This window comes from Musca domestica, unplaced genomic scaffold (genome assembly GCF_030504385.1).
Source record: "Musca domestica strain aabys unplaced genomic scaffold, Musca_domestica.polishedcontigs.V.1.1 68, whole genome shotgun sequence".
NCBI classification, from domain to species: domain Eukaryota; kingdom Metazoa; phylum Arthropoda; class Insecta; order Diptera; family Muscidae; genus Musca; species Musca domestica.
The window spans coordinates 4,375,660-4,391,532 of NW_026712379.1; the positions used below are offsets into that span (position 1 = coordinate 4,375,660).

Below are 15,873 nucleotides of genomic sequence, written 5' to 3' on the forward strand. Positions count from 1 at the left end.
TGAGTTCTATATATGCAAAAATAACAAATCACATTTTTCATTTATTTTGTAAAAAATTCGTCGAATAACGGTATTACCGCTTGTTAAACTTTGTATTACTCTCTTTAATAGTTGTACAATAACATTTATCGTAAATTATCGTTGTATGGGTAGGTTGTTATACGGGAGTGACTAAATATTATAGTATGGAGGGTATTCTATAAAAATTGCAGCAACATTTAGAGAAAAGTGTAAAAAATATATATCGAGAAATGTTTCCGTAACACGAAAATGGGTGTACAATGTCGATGTAATCATGGTTTTTAAAAGGAAATCCAACAAATGTTTATAGTCACGCAAATCAGGGACTACTAATAAAGATTTAGAGTTATAGCTTTGAGTGAACAAATTCGGGTGGTCGTGAAAAATAACAAAGAAAAAAAAATAAGAGAGTGTACAGTAAGGGCTGACAGATGTCGATGTATTATATTTCGTATTTCTCACGGTATAAAGAGTTTGTACTGAATCCTACATGGTTTATACTTTTATTTCTCAATCACTTTTAATAAATTTCGTCTTACTTAATTGAGACCCTGTTTTAAAAACATCCTATTTTTACCCATCCAATAATTTACAAAAGTTCTTGGAAAAACTATAGAAAAGTATTACGGAGCTTAACAAATAGTAAAGTACCTATATTCGAGGAATTTATGACAAAATAAATAAAAATGTAATTTGTGTAAAGAGTTGAGCGACACCTGAGAATTTTAATGGCCGTTATTTTTGTTGTAATTTAGGTCTTATTTACAAAAGTTTGAATTTTTCAGCATTACATTTTAGATCACATTATCCAAAATTAGAACAATGCAAAAAAAAACAAGCAATTTTACGGCAAAAATTGTGAAATCTTAACAATTATTCTGAAAAATGTGAATTGTTCAGAGTCTGTAAAGTAATATGTGACTGTATGACTACAGCTGCTGGAAGATTGCTGAACGTCTGTCTCTTTCGGTGTTTATATTAGCAGTAAACCCCTTCTGTAAGGTTACCGAAGGTTAAAATAATTAGTACGCACGAATGCTTTCGTGCTTAATGTCTAATTTATTGCAATTCCAAAAATATTTTGTTTTAAAAATTAATATTAGCTTTTTTGTTGTTGCAAAATGCTCAGGCTTAGTCCCTTTATTGTTGTTTTTATAAAATCAACGTTTGTTTATTAGTGGAGAACGATGGTAATGTTAACCATTTGTTTAATAAGCAAATGTTGTTTTTATAAAACGACAATAAAGGGATTAAGCCTGACCATTTTGCAACAACAAAGTACTGGTATCCCGAACAAAGAAGCCAACACTACGAAAGGGTTTTTGTTGTAACAGACAAAACCAACTTTCATGGTTATGCTACTTCGTTCAGATAGAACGAAAGCGTAAAAAGTGGAGAAAGATATAAATGTTTATAAGTGCGGTTGTAAAAGAATTTTAGTTGTATTTAATTCTTTGGTTCCTCTTCTATTGAGCTTACGATCTCGCCACTTGGGTAAAAAATGTTTTTTTGTCATAGAAGTTATTTTTAAAATATCCCAGACAAAAAACAAGGAAACTGAAGAGGATTGGTGGCTCTTTCCGAAACCAAGGTATTCCCTGCCTTACCCCCTGGTAAGGGGGTAATAAACAAACGTTGTTTTTATAAAAACAACAATAAAGGGATTAAGCCTGACCATTTTGCGACAACAAAATACTATGGTATTCCGAACAAACAAGCCAACACTGTTCAATTTATATTAGCAGTAAAACGAACGTCTTCAAAATTTCAAATAAATAGTACGCACTAATGCTTTCGTGCTTAATGTCTAATTTAATGCAATCCCATAAATATTTTACTTTAAAAATTAACTTCACTGTATTCATTGTTATACCCTACGACAAACTGTGGTGTGTGCATTTGCATACAGAAATAAATGATGTAGACCCATAGTTCCTTCTGATGATCTTCATAAAGCCAATTCACATTCTGAGTCGATTTATGCGTGTCCGCCTGATTGAGATGAAATTTTCCACAAATCATTTGGTTGTCCAAGAACGAATCCTATTGATATTGGTAATGATCGGATCATTATCAGATTTATATATAACTCCCATATATATTGTCGTTCGATTTAAATTTTTTTGGGCGCGAAATGCGTTATATCAGTCCGAATCAAATGATTTTAGCACATAAGGCCAGGTTCAATTCAGAAGTGTATCTGGTAATTTTGGTGAATATTGGTTCAGATTTAAATATGCCTTCGATATATATTTTTGACCTATTTCATTTTATTGTGCGCAATGTGGTAATATTCGTCAAAATGAAAGAGTTCGGAATCTGAAGAAGCTAAAACAAAAACGATCGATTTTGAATTAAAGAATTGAAACCATTCCGAATCGATTTATTTTGACATGCCTAAATATTTTGCTCTTCCAAAGCTTCCATAGCGCATCAAATTAATATGCGATTTGCATTCTGCATCATAGAAACCGTATTTAATCACATTATTATATTTCAATTTTTTTTAACAATATTTTTTCTTCTTTTTTTGCGGTAATAATAACACACTCCATTATGAATCACTTTTAAAATTAATTTTACAATGTTACACTATCCACTTCTTTCAATTGTCATACTTTAAATATGATTTGTACCCAATGCATTATGTACAGGAAACAGACCAACAAGACGAAGTTATGAACAGTTTTTCTAACATTTTTAAACTGTGCATATCGTTTTTGCGCATGTTGGCATTTATCATATTGTTCGACGTCTTTCTGTAGTATTTTAATCCAGGCTGTATGTCTGTAGCTTACGCTTTTTAAGACATTGTTTAAAGATACAAATTTGGATTCAAAAGTTAAATTCAGATAATAGCTGATTTCTATATTGTGTACAAATTTGAATAAAACTTGCGACATATTTCCAATTTACAAATGAGAATATCATTTCTGGCTTTGAATATCCAAATTTGCTCCTCTGATATTAACAGCGACTTGATGTAAGTTTGACCTACTGATGGATCTAGCTTCGAGTACATTCGGGTCGTTTGATTGGCTCTATTTATGGCATCGCACCAATATTTGTAATCTAATTTTTTAAGAGGTGAACCTTTTTTCGACAACTTTGCTTTTGGTACTATTCAGATCAAATGGTTCAATATTGTTTTGCATTAAGAGTGCACGAATGTCTTTTGCCCAGTAAATCTCTTTTTGCAAAACTATTTTCGCCAGTTTGTGAAGTAATTCGCCGCTATTGTAATTAAATATGGCTCGAATGATATAATCCAAATGGGTTTTCATGGAGAGGATTTGCCTATGTTCCATGTCGGTTTCTAATCTTAATATGTATGCTGGTGTAAAATTTGGGAATTTTAAGATTTTCTTCCAGAAGTAAATTTATAATTTGTCTACGTCCTCAAAATTTGTGTATCCCCATATTTGTGGCATATTGTTGGATTGATCTGCAAAGTGCTAAGAACACTTTCCATTTTGACGTAATTGATAAATCTGGCTTATCAAAAAGGATTTCCATGCAGGGTTTATACTATTTTTGGATGAGTTATTTCTTGTAAGTATATGGATTTTGAAACGAGCTTTGGTGTTAATAATATCCCAAGATAGGCAAATTCCGAAGTAATTGGTTCTTTTTTGTAAAGCCATTTATCATCTGCATAAAGTAATATTCTTATATTTAGGTCATCAATCTCGTTACCGCCGCCGATGAATTCATGTAAGTCGTCTATAAGGCAAATAGCAATGGGGACAGTAAACATGGTACGTTCTGTTTTACTCCTGCTGACGTCGAAAATTTATCAGAGAGATCATGTCCTGTCCATACCATGAAGTTTGTATTGTTTTTACTCTTTCTATAAATCGTTTCGTTGACACAACAAGAAAACTTAGTTTATATACCGTAGATTTTCTGCACACATTGTCGAATATCGCTTTAAAATCTACAAAGAACGCATATGTTTTCTTGTTTTCATGCCAGTTAATATGTACCATCGAAGTGAGGGTAAATATATCATCATTCTTCGAATAGTACTTAATAAAAACGGCATGATATTTGTTGATCTTTTTGTTACTCCGTAATTATTATAATTTTTGGCAAGCAGTTCATAAAAGAGATTCCTCAATAGTTCTCAGCTTGTGTAGTGTCTCCCTTTTAAATAGATTATGCTGGTAGAAAAAGTATTTGATAATTTGTATCATTTCGAATCTCCTTAGCTATCTTCCACCAATCTTTTCTATCTTTCACATTATCTAGTTTTCTTTCTAAACTACTGAAATATTGCAGTTTAGCAACTCGGCATCCATCTTTATATATACGATTACTTTCTAGATATTTGTGTTTGTTCTCTATTTTTGAGTCTTTCCGGAATCTGTTAATTTTCTTTATGGAAGTTTTTCTAGCATTGTAGCATTTTGTATTGAGCCATTTTTTTATTTTTTCTCGAAATGAAGTGTGTTTTGAAGCAGATTTTTGATGCATATTTAATCAGATTCGTTACATCTGAAAAGGTAAAAGTACCTTGCTTACCACTTATTTCAAGGAGTTCCAATACCTTTCTCTGATAATCTGATGCTTTATTTGCATTCCATTTTAGCTTTGGCAGAAGTGTATTTAAGCTTTCTTTTTCGTTTTGCAGTTTGAAATGATAATATTATGGCCAGAAAGAAGATTATGCAAAACTGCGCATATATCATTTACTAGTTCTCCAACTGTGCGCACATGCGTAAATTCTCCACATTCATCCCCTTTAGTCATGGCATTTGCTATCAGCAAACCATGATCATAGCATAAGCTGATGAAATTCTTTCCCCTGGAGTTTATTTCTACATCCTTGGACTTTCTTTCCTCCAAACGCGCATAAAAGTTGATTTCTGGACTTCCTCAATTTCAATCTGTATATTGCCAATTCTTATATTTAAGTCACCAATTACTATTGGATTTTCTATATAATACTCCTTTAAGAATAATTCCAATTCTTGAAAATCTTCATTCCAGGTTGCTGACCTCATATATAGTGGCATTACATAAAAACTATTTTGGTTGATTTTGAATTTGACGTAATTTATGCCATATCTGTATTCAAAGCTGTATTTTAAAACAATGTTTTTAAAGATTTTTTTACACCAATAACATTACCTCCTATTCCTCTGCTATTTCTTGTTGCCGGATACCAAGATGTATAGAAGTCACCAACGTACTTTTCAAAAAAATCTATGTTATCTTGACAGATATGTGTCTCAAAAAGGGCAATAATATAAAAATCGGCTAGATATTTGAAAAAATCTGGATATAATGTTTTATTTTTAAGTCCATGAATGTTCCATGAAATTATTTTTAGATTTTGATCGTCTGTGAAGGGTTGGTTTTACATATATTGCGTTTAATTAGTTTTTTCGGATTACATTTTTTAGTAAATGCATATAATCTATATTCAAATCAGCTAGTTTATTACCAAAGAGTTCTTTGAGTACTGTTTCGGCTTTATTACTTCCCGACATCAGTTCAAGGTTTTTTGAAAAATGCAACCATTTATTTCCTATTTTGAGGGAATCATTTATAATAAATACCGCGTTTTGCGTTTTATCAGTCTGAAGTATGGCTTATTTTATTTGCAAGAGAACTTTGCGATCTTGTTGTCTTTCTTGTCTATGGTAGTCCCCGCTAAGTTCTTGGTATTTTTTAATATTTTATGTCATTTTCTCAGTCTGCATTTCAGCTACGATTCCAATTTTTCCATTGTTTGAATATAAAGTTCTTGCCATTTCAACATCCACATCATTAAATTTCTAACGGTTTTTACAGACATTTTCAACAGAATTTTTCGGTGAGCCTTGTTTCTTGATGCCTTTGAAAATCACATTTTTGAGTTTACTTAGATCAACTAGACATCTTAATCTCGACATCTTAAAATCGAGTTCTGCTTTTAGCTTGTTGATTTCAGATCGTAATATTTCATTTTTCAGATTTTCACATTTCTTATCGATTTCTGCGACGTTAGTTTTAATATCCTCAACATCGCTCTTTGTAGCCAGATTTTTAAGTTTTTCATCCATAATAGCTTCCATTGACTTTTGCATCATATTCATTAAATCTGAAACCTCTATACTTCCTACCAGTTGAAATTATAAACAAATCCAACCATTATTTTCATAGAAAGAGATCATCTGGCGTTGTTAGTGTTCAAATAAATTTAGTGTTTTGTATTTCCAATGGATTTTATAAAAAGTGTGAAAATAAATAATTTAGAAAATAAATACGTCACCAACATTTGACTGCACTTCAATTTTAATCGATTGCCGCTTTCTCTGTCTCTTTGTTGTTCAAATGTTCTTCTTATCGCAGCTTTGTAAGTGTGTTTTTTATACGTTTCTTACAGGTCGTTTACAAACGCGTGTATCTTCTTCTTCACCTCACTTATTACACACTATAGAACAAATGTTGAACTGAAGAACTACAGTGTACTCAATAATGAGAGCATGTTACATTCCCCGTATGGGGACGTAGAAATATCGTAGTTAGGCGTGCTAGGTTGATTGCTGCATTGAGTTTGGAAAACACCTCCAAAGTATATTTACTCCTGTTTCGACAAAATTTTACGATAAAATTTCTTGTAAAACTATAAAACAGAGTATCAGATGATGATGGGCCTTTTACTTTATACGACAGATTTTTGGTGAGCGATTGTCAAATATGATTTCATTTCCGTCTAACGTCGCTGCAGTAGGAGGAAGGAAACAGCAGCTGCTCAGCATAATGCAGATTAGTCTACACCACTGCAAAGCAGCCGCAGCTGAACTTCTCACTATGCCTGAAGTTGACATAGCCCTGGTTCAGGAGCCCTATATATAAATAAGGTGACTGGGATGGGGAGTCGCCAAAAAGAGTTTAAACTTTATTTTCCTTAATAATTTCAGCGGAGGAGGCGCCACGGCGGTTATCTGGAATAACCTTCATTTTTGTCTTCCTCTATCTACCCATTGAGCACCCCGACCCGCCAGGCCAGGTGGAAAGCAAGAGCGTCAAGAACGTCGTATGATGCGAATCCAACGCCCACCACTCTCAATGGGCCAGCGGTGAGTCCATTTTTGATGTTATAACGCAATCTCAAGATATGTAACCGGGGAAATGAGGCTAATTAAAAAAATTGATAGGGAGGATGTCATTGATATGACCCTTACAAACATTGCTCATACTGAATTGGAAAGTTTCCACCGAATGCTCCTTCTCGGATCACCGGAGGATAATATACCAAATTTCAGTAGAGGGACAGAAACCTCATAGAAATCCAAAAAACCTCGATGGGATAAATTCTCGGAGTATACTGAATTGAGGCTGAGATCTACAGAGGCTACCACCATAACCATAGATGACTCCGTTAATATAATAAAAAAGATTTATAATTGAATGCTATGCTATGGATATGGGGAAACCGAGTCATGTATTTCCAAAAGACTACAATGTCACACTTGAGGCAATTCATGGTTTCCTTACAAAACTTAGTTTACCACCACTCCTAATTAAATGGATGGATGTTGTACTTAGTAGCAGAATCATCAACTCAAGCATCGGGAAGTGCTCTGTCAGGAAATCGGTTACTAGGGGCACCCCACAAGGAGGGGTTCTTCTATCAGCATTGCTCCGGCTTCTGGTGATAAACGATATAATAAAAACCTGGAACATAACCGAACAAAAGTAGTAGCTTACGCTGACGATGTGGTTCTGCTGAATGCGGGAAACCTCCTGTAAACTGTTTCAGATCTCACGCAGGGAGTTCTTGTTAAACTTACTAGATGGGCAAGATGCAACGGGTTAGTCGTGGATCTGTGTAAAACTGAGCTTGTACTTTTCACAAGGAAGCGGAAAATCCCAGATTTGTCGCTACCTATGATGGATGGAGGTAGGTTAAGCCTGTCAACGAAAGTTAAGTACCTCGGTACTATCCTTGACAAAAAATTAAGTTGGAAAAAGAATATCGAGGAGCGAGCGAGGAGAGGCTTAATCGCACTCTACTGTTGCAGAAATTCCATAGAAAAGAGCTGCGTACTTAAGCCACATATAATCAAATCTCTACATGAATCAGTAGTTCGGAGAATTCTAACTTATGGTGGCAATCTTTATGTATAACTACCCTCAACAAAATCATTGACATAGTCCAAAGAGTAGCTACTCAACTTAAAACTCATAAGTCCGCAGATCCTTTAAATTAAACAACGACTGTATCGTTTTTCAGGTAGAAATCTGCTATCAGGAAAGCAATGGAGCTGCTGAAAAACAGACTCAATGAGCTGAATGGACCGGTGACTTTATATGTCGATAGTCAGGCCCTTAGTTCTTTTACAGTCAAATCTATGGCTGTTCTGGAAAGCAGAAAGTCGTCTGTCAGGACGATGAGGAAACCAAGACGGAGCACTTAATCTGCCACTGTCCAACTCTCTTTGGAGCCAGATAAAGGCTACTGGGTTAGCAAATCCTGCTCGACTTGTTCTCTTTCTCTGAGACTGAACCAGCAGTTATGTTTCTGTTAGCCAGAAGATTAAAATGACGTTGATATACTCCTATAAATTATTTGTCTCTATCTTCTAATTCCTTCCTTCTTCTTTATATTCTTGTTTATCCTTCTTCCCTTATTTAAAAAAAATCCTTTAAATAGGATGAACATAATAGACGAGTCAAGTGCTTGTCCAAACAAGCACGCATCCTTTAACCTAACCTAAAGACTTATGTATGTTTGTATAAAAGCTGAAATAGGAAAATAAAGATCTTATTACCAACTGCAATTAGCAGTGCTAAAATCATTGCATGGCGACCGTGCCAAATTAACTTGCCCTTTTCTCAGAAAAGATGTGAGAACAAAAAGGAACATGCGATGTAATAAAAAAATGATGTTCTTTAGTTCAACATTTTCTTTATGAATGTAAAATATCACATCCACCTAGAAACAAGTTATTCTCTCCAAACATACCTGAATTGAAATACTACAGGAAGACGTCCAACATTGCGATAAGTACCAAATGCGAAAAAACGATATGCACGATTTAAAAATTTTTAGAAAAACTGTTCGTAACGTCGTCTTGTTGGTCTATTCACTGTACATAATGTATTACGTGCAAATCATATTTGAAGTTTGTCAATTGAAACATTGTACAACATTGTAAAATAAATTTAAAAAGTGATTCATAATGGAGTGTGTATTATTACCGGCAAAAAAGAAGAAAAAATACTGTTAAAAAAATCAAAATATTATAATTTGATTAAATGCAATTTCTATGTTGCAGAATGCAAATCGCTTATTAATTTGATATGCGGCGGAAGTTCTGGAAGAGCAAAATATTATGGCATGTCAAAAAAATCGATTCGGAATGTTTTCAATTCCCCAATTCAAAATGGATCGTTTTTGTTTTTGCTTCTTCAGATTCCGAACGATTTGGTAAACTACAATAACCTCATTATTCGGTGTAAATATGGCAACATGAGAGGAACGAAAGAACGAATAAATAAGGAATCAAGACAAGCCACATGGTAGAAGTTGAAATTGTGAAAATATTCAGTTTGAGAGTTTTTGTGTTGATTTTGTTAATTTTTACACAATGCCGACAGTTTTGATTGTTTCTGTGATTAAGGGGCAAAGTAATGAGCACAATACTGAAAAAATAAGCCGGAGACATTTCAGAGATGCTTCGTGCCGTTTTTGTTTCAGCTTTTTCAGATTCCGAACCATTTGGTAAACTACGATAACCTCATTATTCGGTGTAAATATGGCAACATTAAAGGAATGAAAAAACGAATAAATGAGGAATCAAAACAAACCACATGATGGAAGGTGAAATTGTGAAAATATTCAGTTTAAGAGTTTTTGGGCTTAAAGAAAGTTATATATTGTATTGACTTTCATTGTTTTGTTCTTTATATTTGCTTCAATTTATCATTCGTAAGGACAGATTGTTAAGTTTTCACAAATTAATATATATTTTTTTAAGAAAAAACTGTTTTTTACTAATAATTTCTTCGGCAATTGAAAAACAATAAAAATTGGCTAATAATTTTAAATAAAAATGTAAATCGAATTGTGTATTTGTTATCAAAATAACATTTTTGTTACTTGGGTTTTTTAATGTTAAAAGTTCCCATATAAATACAATCTCACTTGCAAAATCCAAAGTGATTTGAAACTGTAAAATATTTCGTATTTTGAAGAAACGAAATACGGAATTAAAACCACTTACGTTCGGAATTCGTTGCTGTGACATGCACATGCATGTTATAAATTAGACATAGTTATTTTTTATTATAAGAAGTAACTTGGAACTTTCTTTGTAATTAATGTTGAAAATAGTTTCTTGTTGCATACTTTAAACCTTTTTCTTTTTTTTTCCTAAATACAATTTTTGAAATTAACCTTAATTCCTATAAATTCCTTAATAAGAAATTAAATTAGTTTGGACCCCAAATTTGTAAAAAGGCCCTAAATAAAATATCAAATGCACCCCAATACTATTTACCCCATTTTAATTTTTATATTCTCGATTTACATGTTGTGGATATAAATTGGCCGTAACAGATAAAGAAAACAAGTTAAATTGTATCAGTCAGCCTATGTTCGATTATTCAAATATATTTTGCCGTATGATTAATATTATACATATTGCGACGTGCCAGGTATTATAGTCCATATCTGGCACGTCACATTTTTTCGGCTTCCTCCATCACTTATAGTTTTTAGAAAATGTTAAAATGTGTGTGAGTTACCAGATATAGTCTACCGAAGTATTCCATTTTTATACTTTATCTAACACAGATAAAATATTAATATGGGCAAAATTACAAGAAAATCGAACATTTATATCATAAATTCCGATAAATTTCATATTCATTTTAGGTTTCTGGTTAAGAGAAATATTTAGGCATAGCATGTTGTAAACTAATTGCTGACTTGTTTCGCAAGATATGACAGATAAAAGTATTGAAATGGTGACTCTTTTTGGGATATATACATATCATCATCACAACAGATCTTGTGTTAGCAAAAATGTTTGGATGTGTGAAATTTGAAGAGAGTTGACTTCTTATTTCGCTTTCTTCCTTAGCGTTTTGTGGAGGAGGTTCCGGTAAAAATGGCCCGATCTCTACCACTTTTATAACAGATCTTGTGTTGATGGAAATATTGTGATAAGCAAAGTGTAAATGCAATCGGATATTAATTTCGCTTTTTATGAGATTCATGGATATTCAAAATTTTGAGCCCTTGTTTCCTTCTTCACAACAGATCTTGTGTTAGCAGAAATAATGGAATGTGTGAAATATAAATATAACCTGATGCTTATTTCGGATTTTATAAACGTTTTGGTTATTCAAAACTTTGGCTCTTACGTCACATTTTATAAGAGTTGTAATTATTGAAAATTTTGGCCCTTTGTTTGAGAGGTAATTAATGGAGTGGACCGATATTACCCATATTGAGGGTATAAAAAGACCCAGGCTCCCATAGTTTTGTTTTTGTTGTCCATATAATGATTTGTGGCCTATTTTCATTTTATAATGCACCTGTCAATGTTTGTCCACAACAATTGGACTTTGGCCGCAATTAAATTAAGAAATTCAAAGACGCGTTGAAAAGTTGCCGTTTTGTTATTGTAATATTTTTTTGTGGGCTGAATAACCACACTGCGCTGTATTTACCTTTTGTTTTCAAATTAATATTATGGTTATGGTTACTTCTTCTACACGACCAAAGAAGACAAACATAAATTCATCGATAGGACTGTATTTGTTGTTAGCTAAATCGCGGCTCGAGTGACCCGAGTGTTATTGTGCCAAAACTGCGCTCCAATAAAAAGGGAAGAGAAAACACACGATCGTTTCGTTATTTATTATTTAAATTTTCTTAATTTAAAAAAAGGTTGCTTTCTTTATTAACATTATTTAATAATAATATTGGCGGTTGATATAGCCAACGCAGTCTACGGATCAGTTACCGTTACGTCCTCAAACGTGATGGTGGTCCTATTATACTTCTTCACAGAGTTCGAGAAAGTATTTAACCATTAGCCACAGTTTATTCATAGAAGTTCTAATGTTTCAACGTGTCAGATGGTCTATCCACTTTTCCACTCTTATGTTCCTGTATCGTCGGTTAATCTCCAATGTCAATTCATTGACTCTGGGTAGAAACGACCGAACTCATCCACTATAAGCTAAGATGGTAAGATGGTCTGCCTTTTCACATCAGGTGACACTATGGTTAAGTCTGGCGTATGGTACACTAATTAGAATGCAGAATGTAAAGCAATAGATCTGCTCTACCAACGCTGATTTCCTTGGCTATTTCACTTAGTACCAGTTATTGCTTCCCAAAAATGGGCTAATGTCTGGCAAATAACTATTAACCAGAGAGATATACATATTAAACTTCTCTACTTCGGCAACTCCAAACTTTACTGCTGCAATGCATGAACGGGTCACTAGAGACTCTCAACAGCGTGATAAGTCTGTTATAAACCGCAATTTTCATTAAGCTAGATTTCCTGCACTGCTCCGACCAAAATATTTATCCGATTTATGAAATACAATATATTATCAATATTTTCTCGAGGTCATTTGCAATTAAATTACAAAATTGATGCACAATAAGGTGTTGGAACAGTGTCAGATATTGCATTTTTAATACAAGAAAATAGTGTAACCTTATGCTTGTGTTAAGTCAGCGTAATCTCTTAGTTTCGCACAAACATAGCCTTCTTATTTCGATTATTGTCTACTAGCAGTAAATTCCATTTTTTGACTTTTAAAATGCATTCATGATTATGCAATGTTTACTTTCATTTAAAAACGTATCAGTTATGAGATGTATTCAAAACGGTGGTACACCGGATAAAATTATATTAAGATCCAAAACAAATTTTAAAATGTAAATAACATTTCTTTCTATGAGTATTCTGTATTCCATGAGTTATTGTAGCAGTCAGTTAATAGACCGCTAATCTGGTTCTGCTACTACATGCAGATTAGGATGCTAATAACTCTGATGGGGTGTAGCCAATTATCCTCTTTAGTGAGTTGATAGATCTGGTAGGACAAATAAAATGATGCAGTATTCATGATATGGTATTAAATGATCTACGAATTTTTATGCGTGAAATTACTAATATCAAATCTCAAATGATCGGGTCCATTTAATTTAGCATGAAGAACTACAGATGTGTGCCGCATTTGTTAACAGCCGATCAAAAACATATAAAAATAAATTTCTCAAGCGAACTTCAAATACGAATTTGAAACGATTCTAGTGAATAATGTTGCAAAAATCATTAAAGTTCCGATTATCGGTAGGTACCGTTATATGGGGGCTATACGAAGACGTGTATGCTACACAAATAGCCTGTAGTACCCATTAAGAACTTGAAATACGAAATACTTTTAAATTAAGGCTATGCCTAATGGGGAACCAATAGTTGCCAGTTATTTCGCGTATTGATTTCACAATACCGAAAACTTTAAATGTTAAGTTACAGATAATTCGGTAGAAATTGTAACAAAAACATGCAAAAGGACGAATATTTATTGGTATTATTATACCTAAACTAATTGATATATTCTAATTTCCTAGCAATATTGTAGTTCAAAGATTACCTAAATATTTCGCCTTTATTGCGATTTCAACGAACTGTCGCATACACAGACAGATATAGTTTAATCGAATGGGAAAAACTAAATACTTATAACATGATCTCCTGAAAGTTACGAATTCTAAAATTACTTTTGATTTGGAAAATATTGCTAAGACCTTTATAATACTGATATTTAATTAAATACGGTGATATAACGAATATAAAGAGGTACTGGGGAATACAAATAAATCATAAAGTGGACTTTTCCTTTTACTTTTCTGACAAATGATTTATAACCTCAAAAATGCTTCTGAGCCCTTCAAAATACCTAAAATTTAGAGCACATTTGGTCGACGAATATTGGGAGATAATATTAAATGAGGGATATATTTAAATGAGAACAAATATATATCTTTTGTAACATCAATCATCCCAAGAATAATATGTGCTAAGTCTGAAAGACGCATATTAAATTTGGTGACCTCTATCGTAATTGCACATGGTGAAGAGGCTCACGGACATAATTTAAACCAACAAAGATTTCAACTTTTTAACATACTTTATGATGTCTCTAGCTTCTATAATCGATTAAACTTTATTTATGATTCGAGGGTCAGAATTTTTCTGAGCCAGTTTTGATACTGAATGCAAGATGTCAGGTCTCGTAGAAGTGGCTAAATATATCAGGGCTCCGACAAGGGATTGGTAGCGGTTTGATCTACACGTTCGTCATTATTATTACAATTTATCTGATAACCGGGTTCCAAGGGTACTTGCAGTAATTTACAATCTCCATGTCACATATATATTGGCTTTGCCCTAATTTTATCATACCCATCTCACTTCTCTTTCGATTTCCATACCCAGAAAGTGGCGTAACTGACCTTTATCACTGACGTCGAACTCACTTGCCAATTCCTTTTTGATATCCAAAACAATCATTTTCTTGCACCTATAATAATATCGTCCACGTAACGGCGATCAACACTTGTTTGTTTCTCCTCAGCCTTTGTTAAGACAGGGTTCGTTATCGCATGGTTTAAAATTCATCTTACGCAATGTGTTATCTAGTTTGGAATTCCATTCCCTTCCGCGCTTTGTTTCAATCCATAAATAGCCTTATGGAGACGTAAAACCTTGGACGGCGAATATTTTCCCTAAAATTTTGTGGCTGTTGCATGTAGTAGTCATTGCAGTTTCGCTGTAGTCATCAAAACGATCGGACGCAATTTCGCATACGCACAAAAGTTTGTCATTTCCCAGTGTTAAACATCCAGAAAAATATAAATTTATTATTAATATACCATAAAGTTTTCTAAACAAACCGTAAACTACGAATTCCTTAAATATGTCACTTTTGCAAGTTTCAAACAATATGTGGCCAATGCAGTACCAATATAAATCGTTGAACTTTGTACGATGCTTTCAGTGCAACCGCCAATTCCACTTCAGTCCTTGTTGCTCTCTATTAGAGAGTTCATATAAGAGTATGGGACAGCAGAAGAAAGCAGATTGGAAATGTCATTTATGCAATCCAAGAGTGAAATCACCAAATAACGCGTATATTCTAATAAGCAGTAATGAAAATGAAACAAACTCTCCGAGGAAAATACCAATCTACAACAATTGCAATCCAAACAACGTGAAAGAGATGATGATGAGAATAATGCAAGTAAACGATTTAAAAATACTGCGACACCAACTACTACACGAAACAATCATGAGATCATATCGCAGCAAAAAGACTCCGCTGAGTTAAAAGCAGGCATGCAAGACATTCAAAATTGCATAAACAACTCTCTTTGAACATGAGTACAATGAACGCAAATATCTCCAACATACAACAAACCTCGCTGAGATTAACAAAAACGTAACAACGATTACTAATCAAATCACCGAACTCCAATGAGAGATAAAGAAAAAAGCGAACATATATGAACTCCAATTGAGAGACAAACAAAAAACGAGCATATAAATGAACTCAGCACCAGAGTGAACAAATTGGAGCAGAGAGCGATAAACAAATATAGAAATAGGCAACGTGAGCGATGCAAACATGGAAATTACTGAGGTAATAAACATGATATGCGAAAGAGCGGGGGTAGAAATAAGAAAGCGAAATTGAGAGAGCCTACAAAATAAAAGAAACAACAAAATCATCGTTGAATTCACCATAGTAACCAAAAAAAGAGAGATTATGGATAAAATCAAGAACCACAGAGTGGAAATCGCACAATCAGATGGGTCGAGT

General features: G+C 33.5%; 1 protein-coding gene across 1 annotated transcript in view; it reads right to left on the minus strand.

The window, feature by feature from the left end:
- LOC105262474 (nuclear pore complex protein Nup154-like) overlaps positions 1–14,564 on the minus strand; it is a 49,975-nt gene extending 35,411 nt beyond the window's left edge. The window contains exon 1 of the mRNA XM_059129768.1: positions 14,457–14,564. Within this exon, the coding sequence (XP_058985751.1) occupies positions 14,457–14,564 (108 nt within the window). The remainder of the gene's footprint in view (positions 1–14,456) is intronic.
- Positions 14,565–15,873: the final 1,309 nt, after the last annotated feature.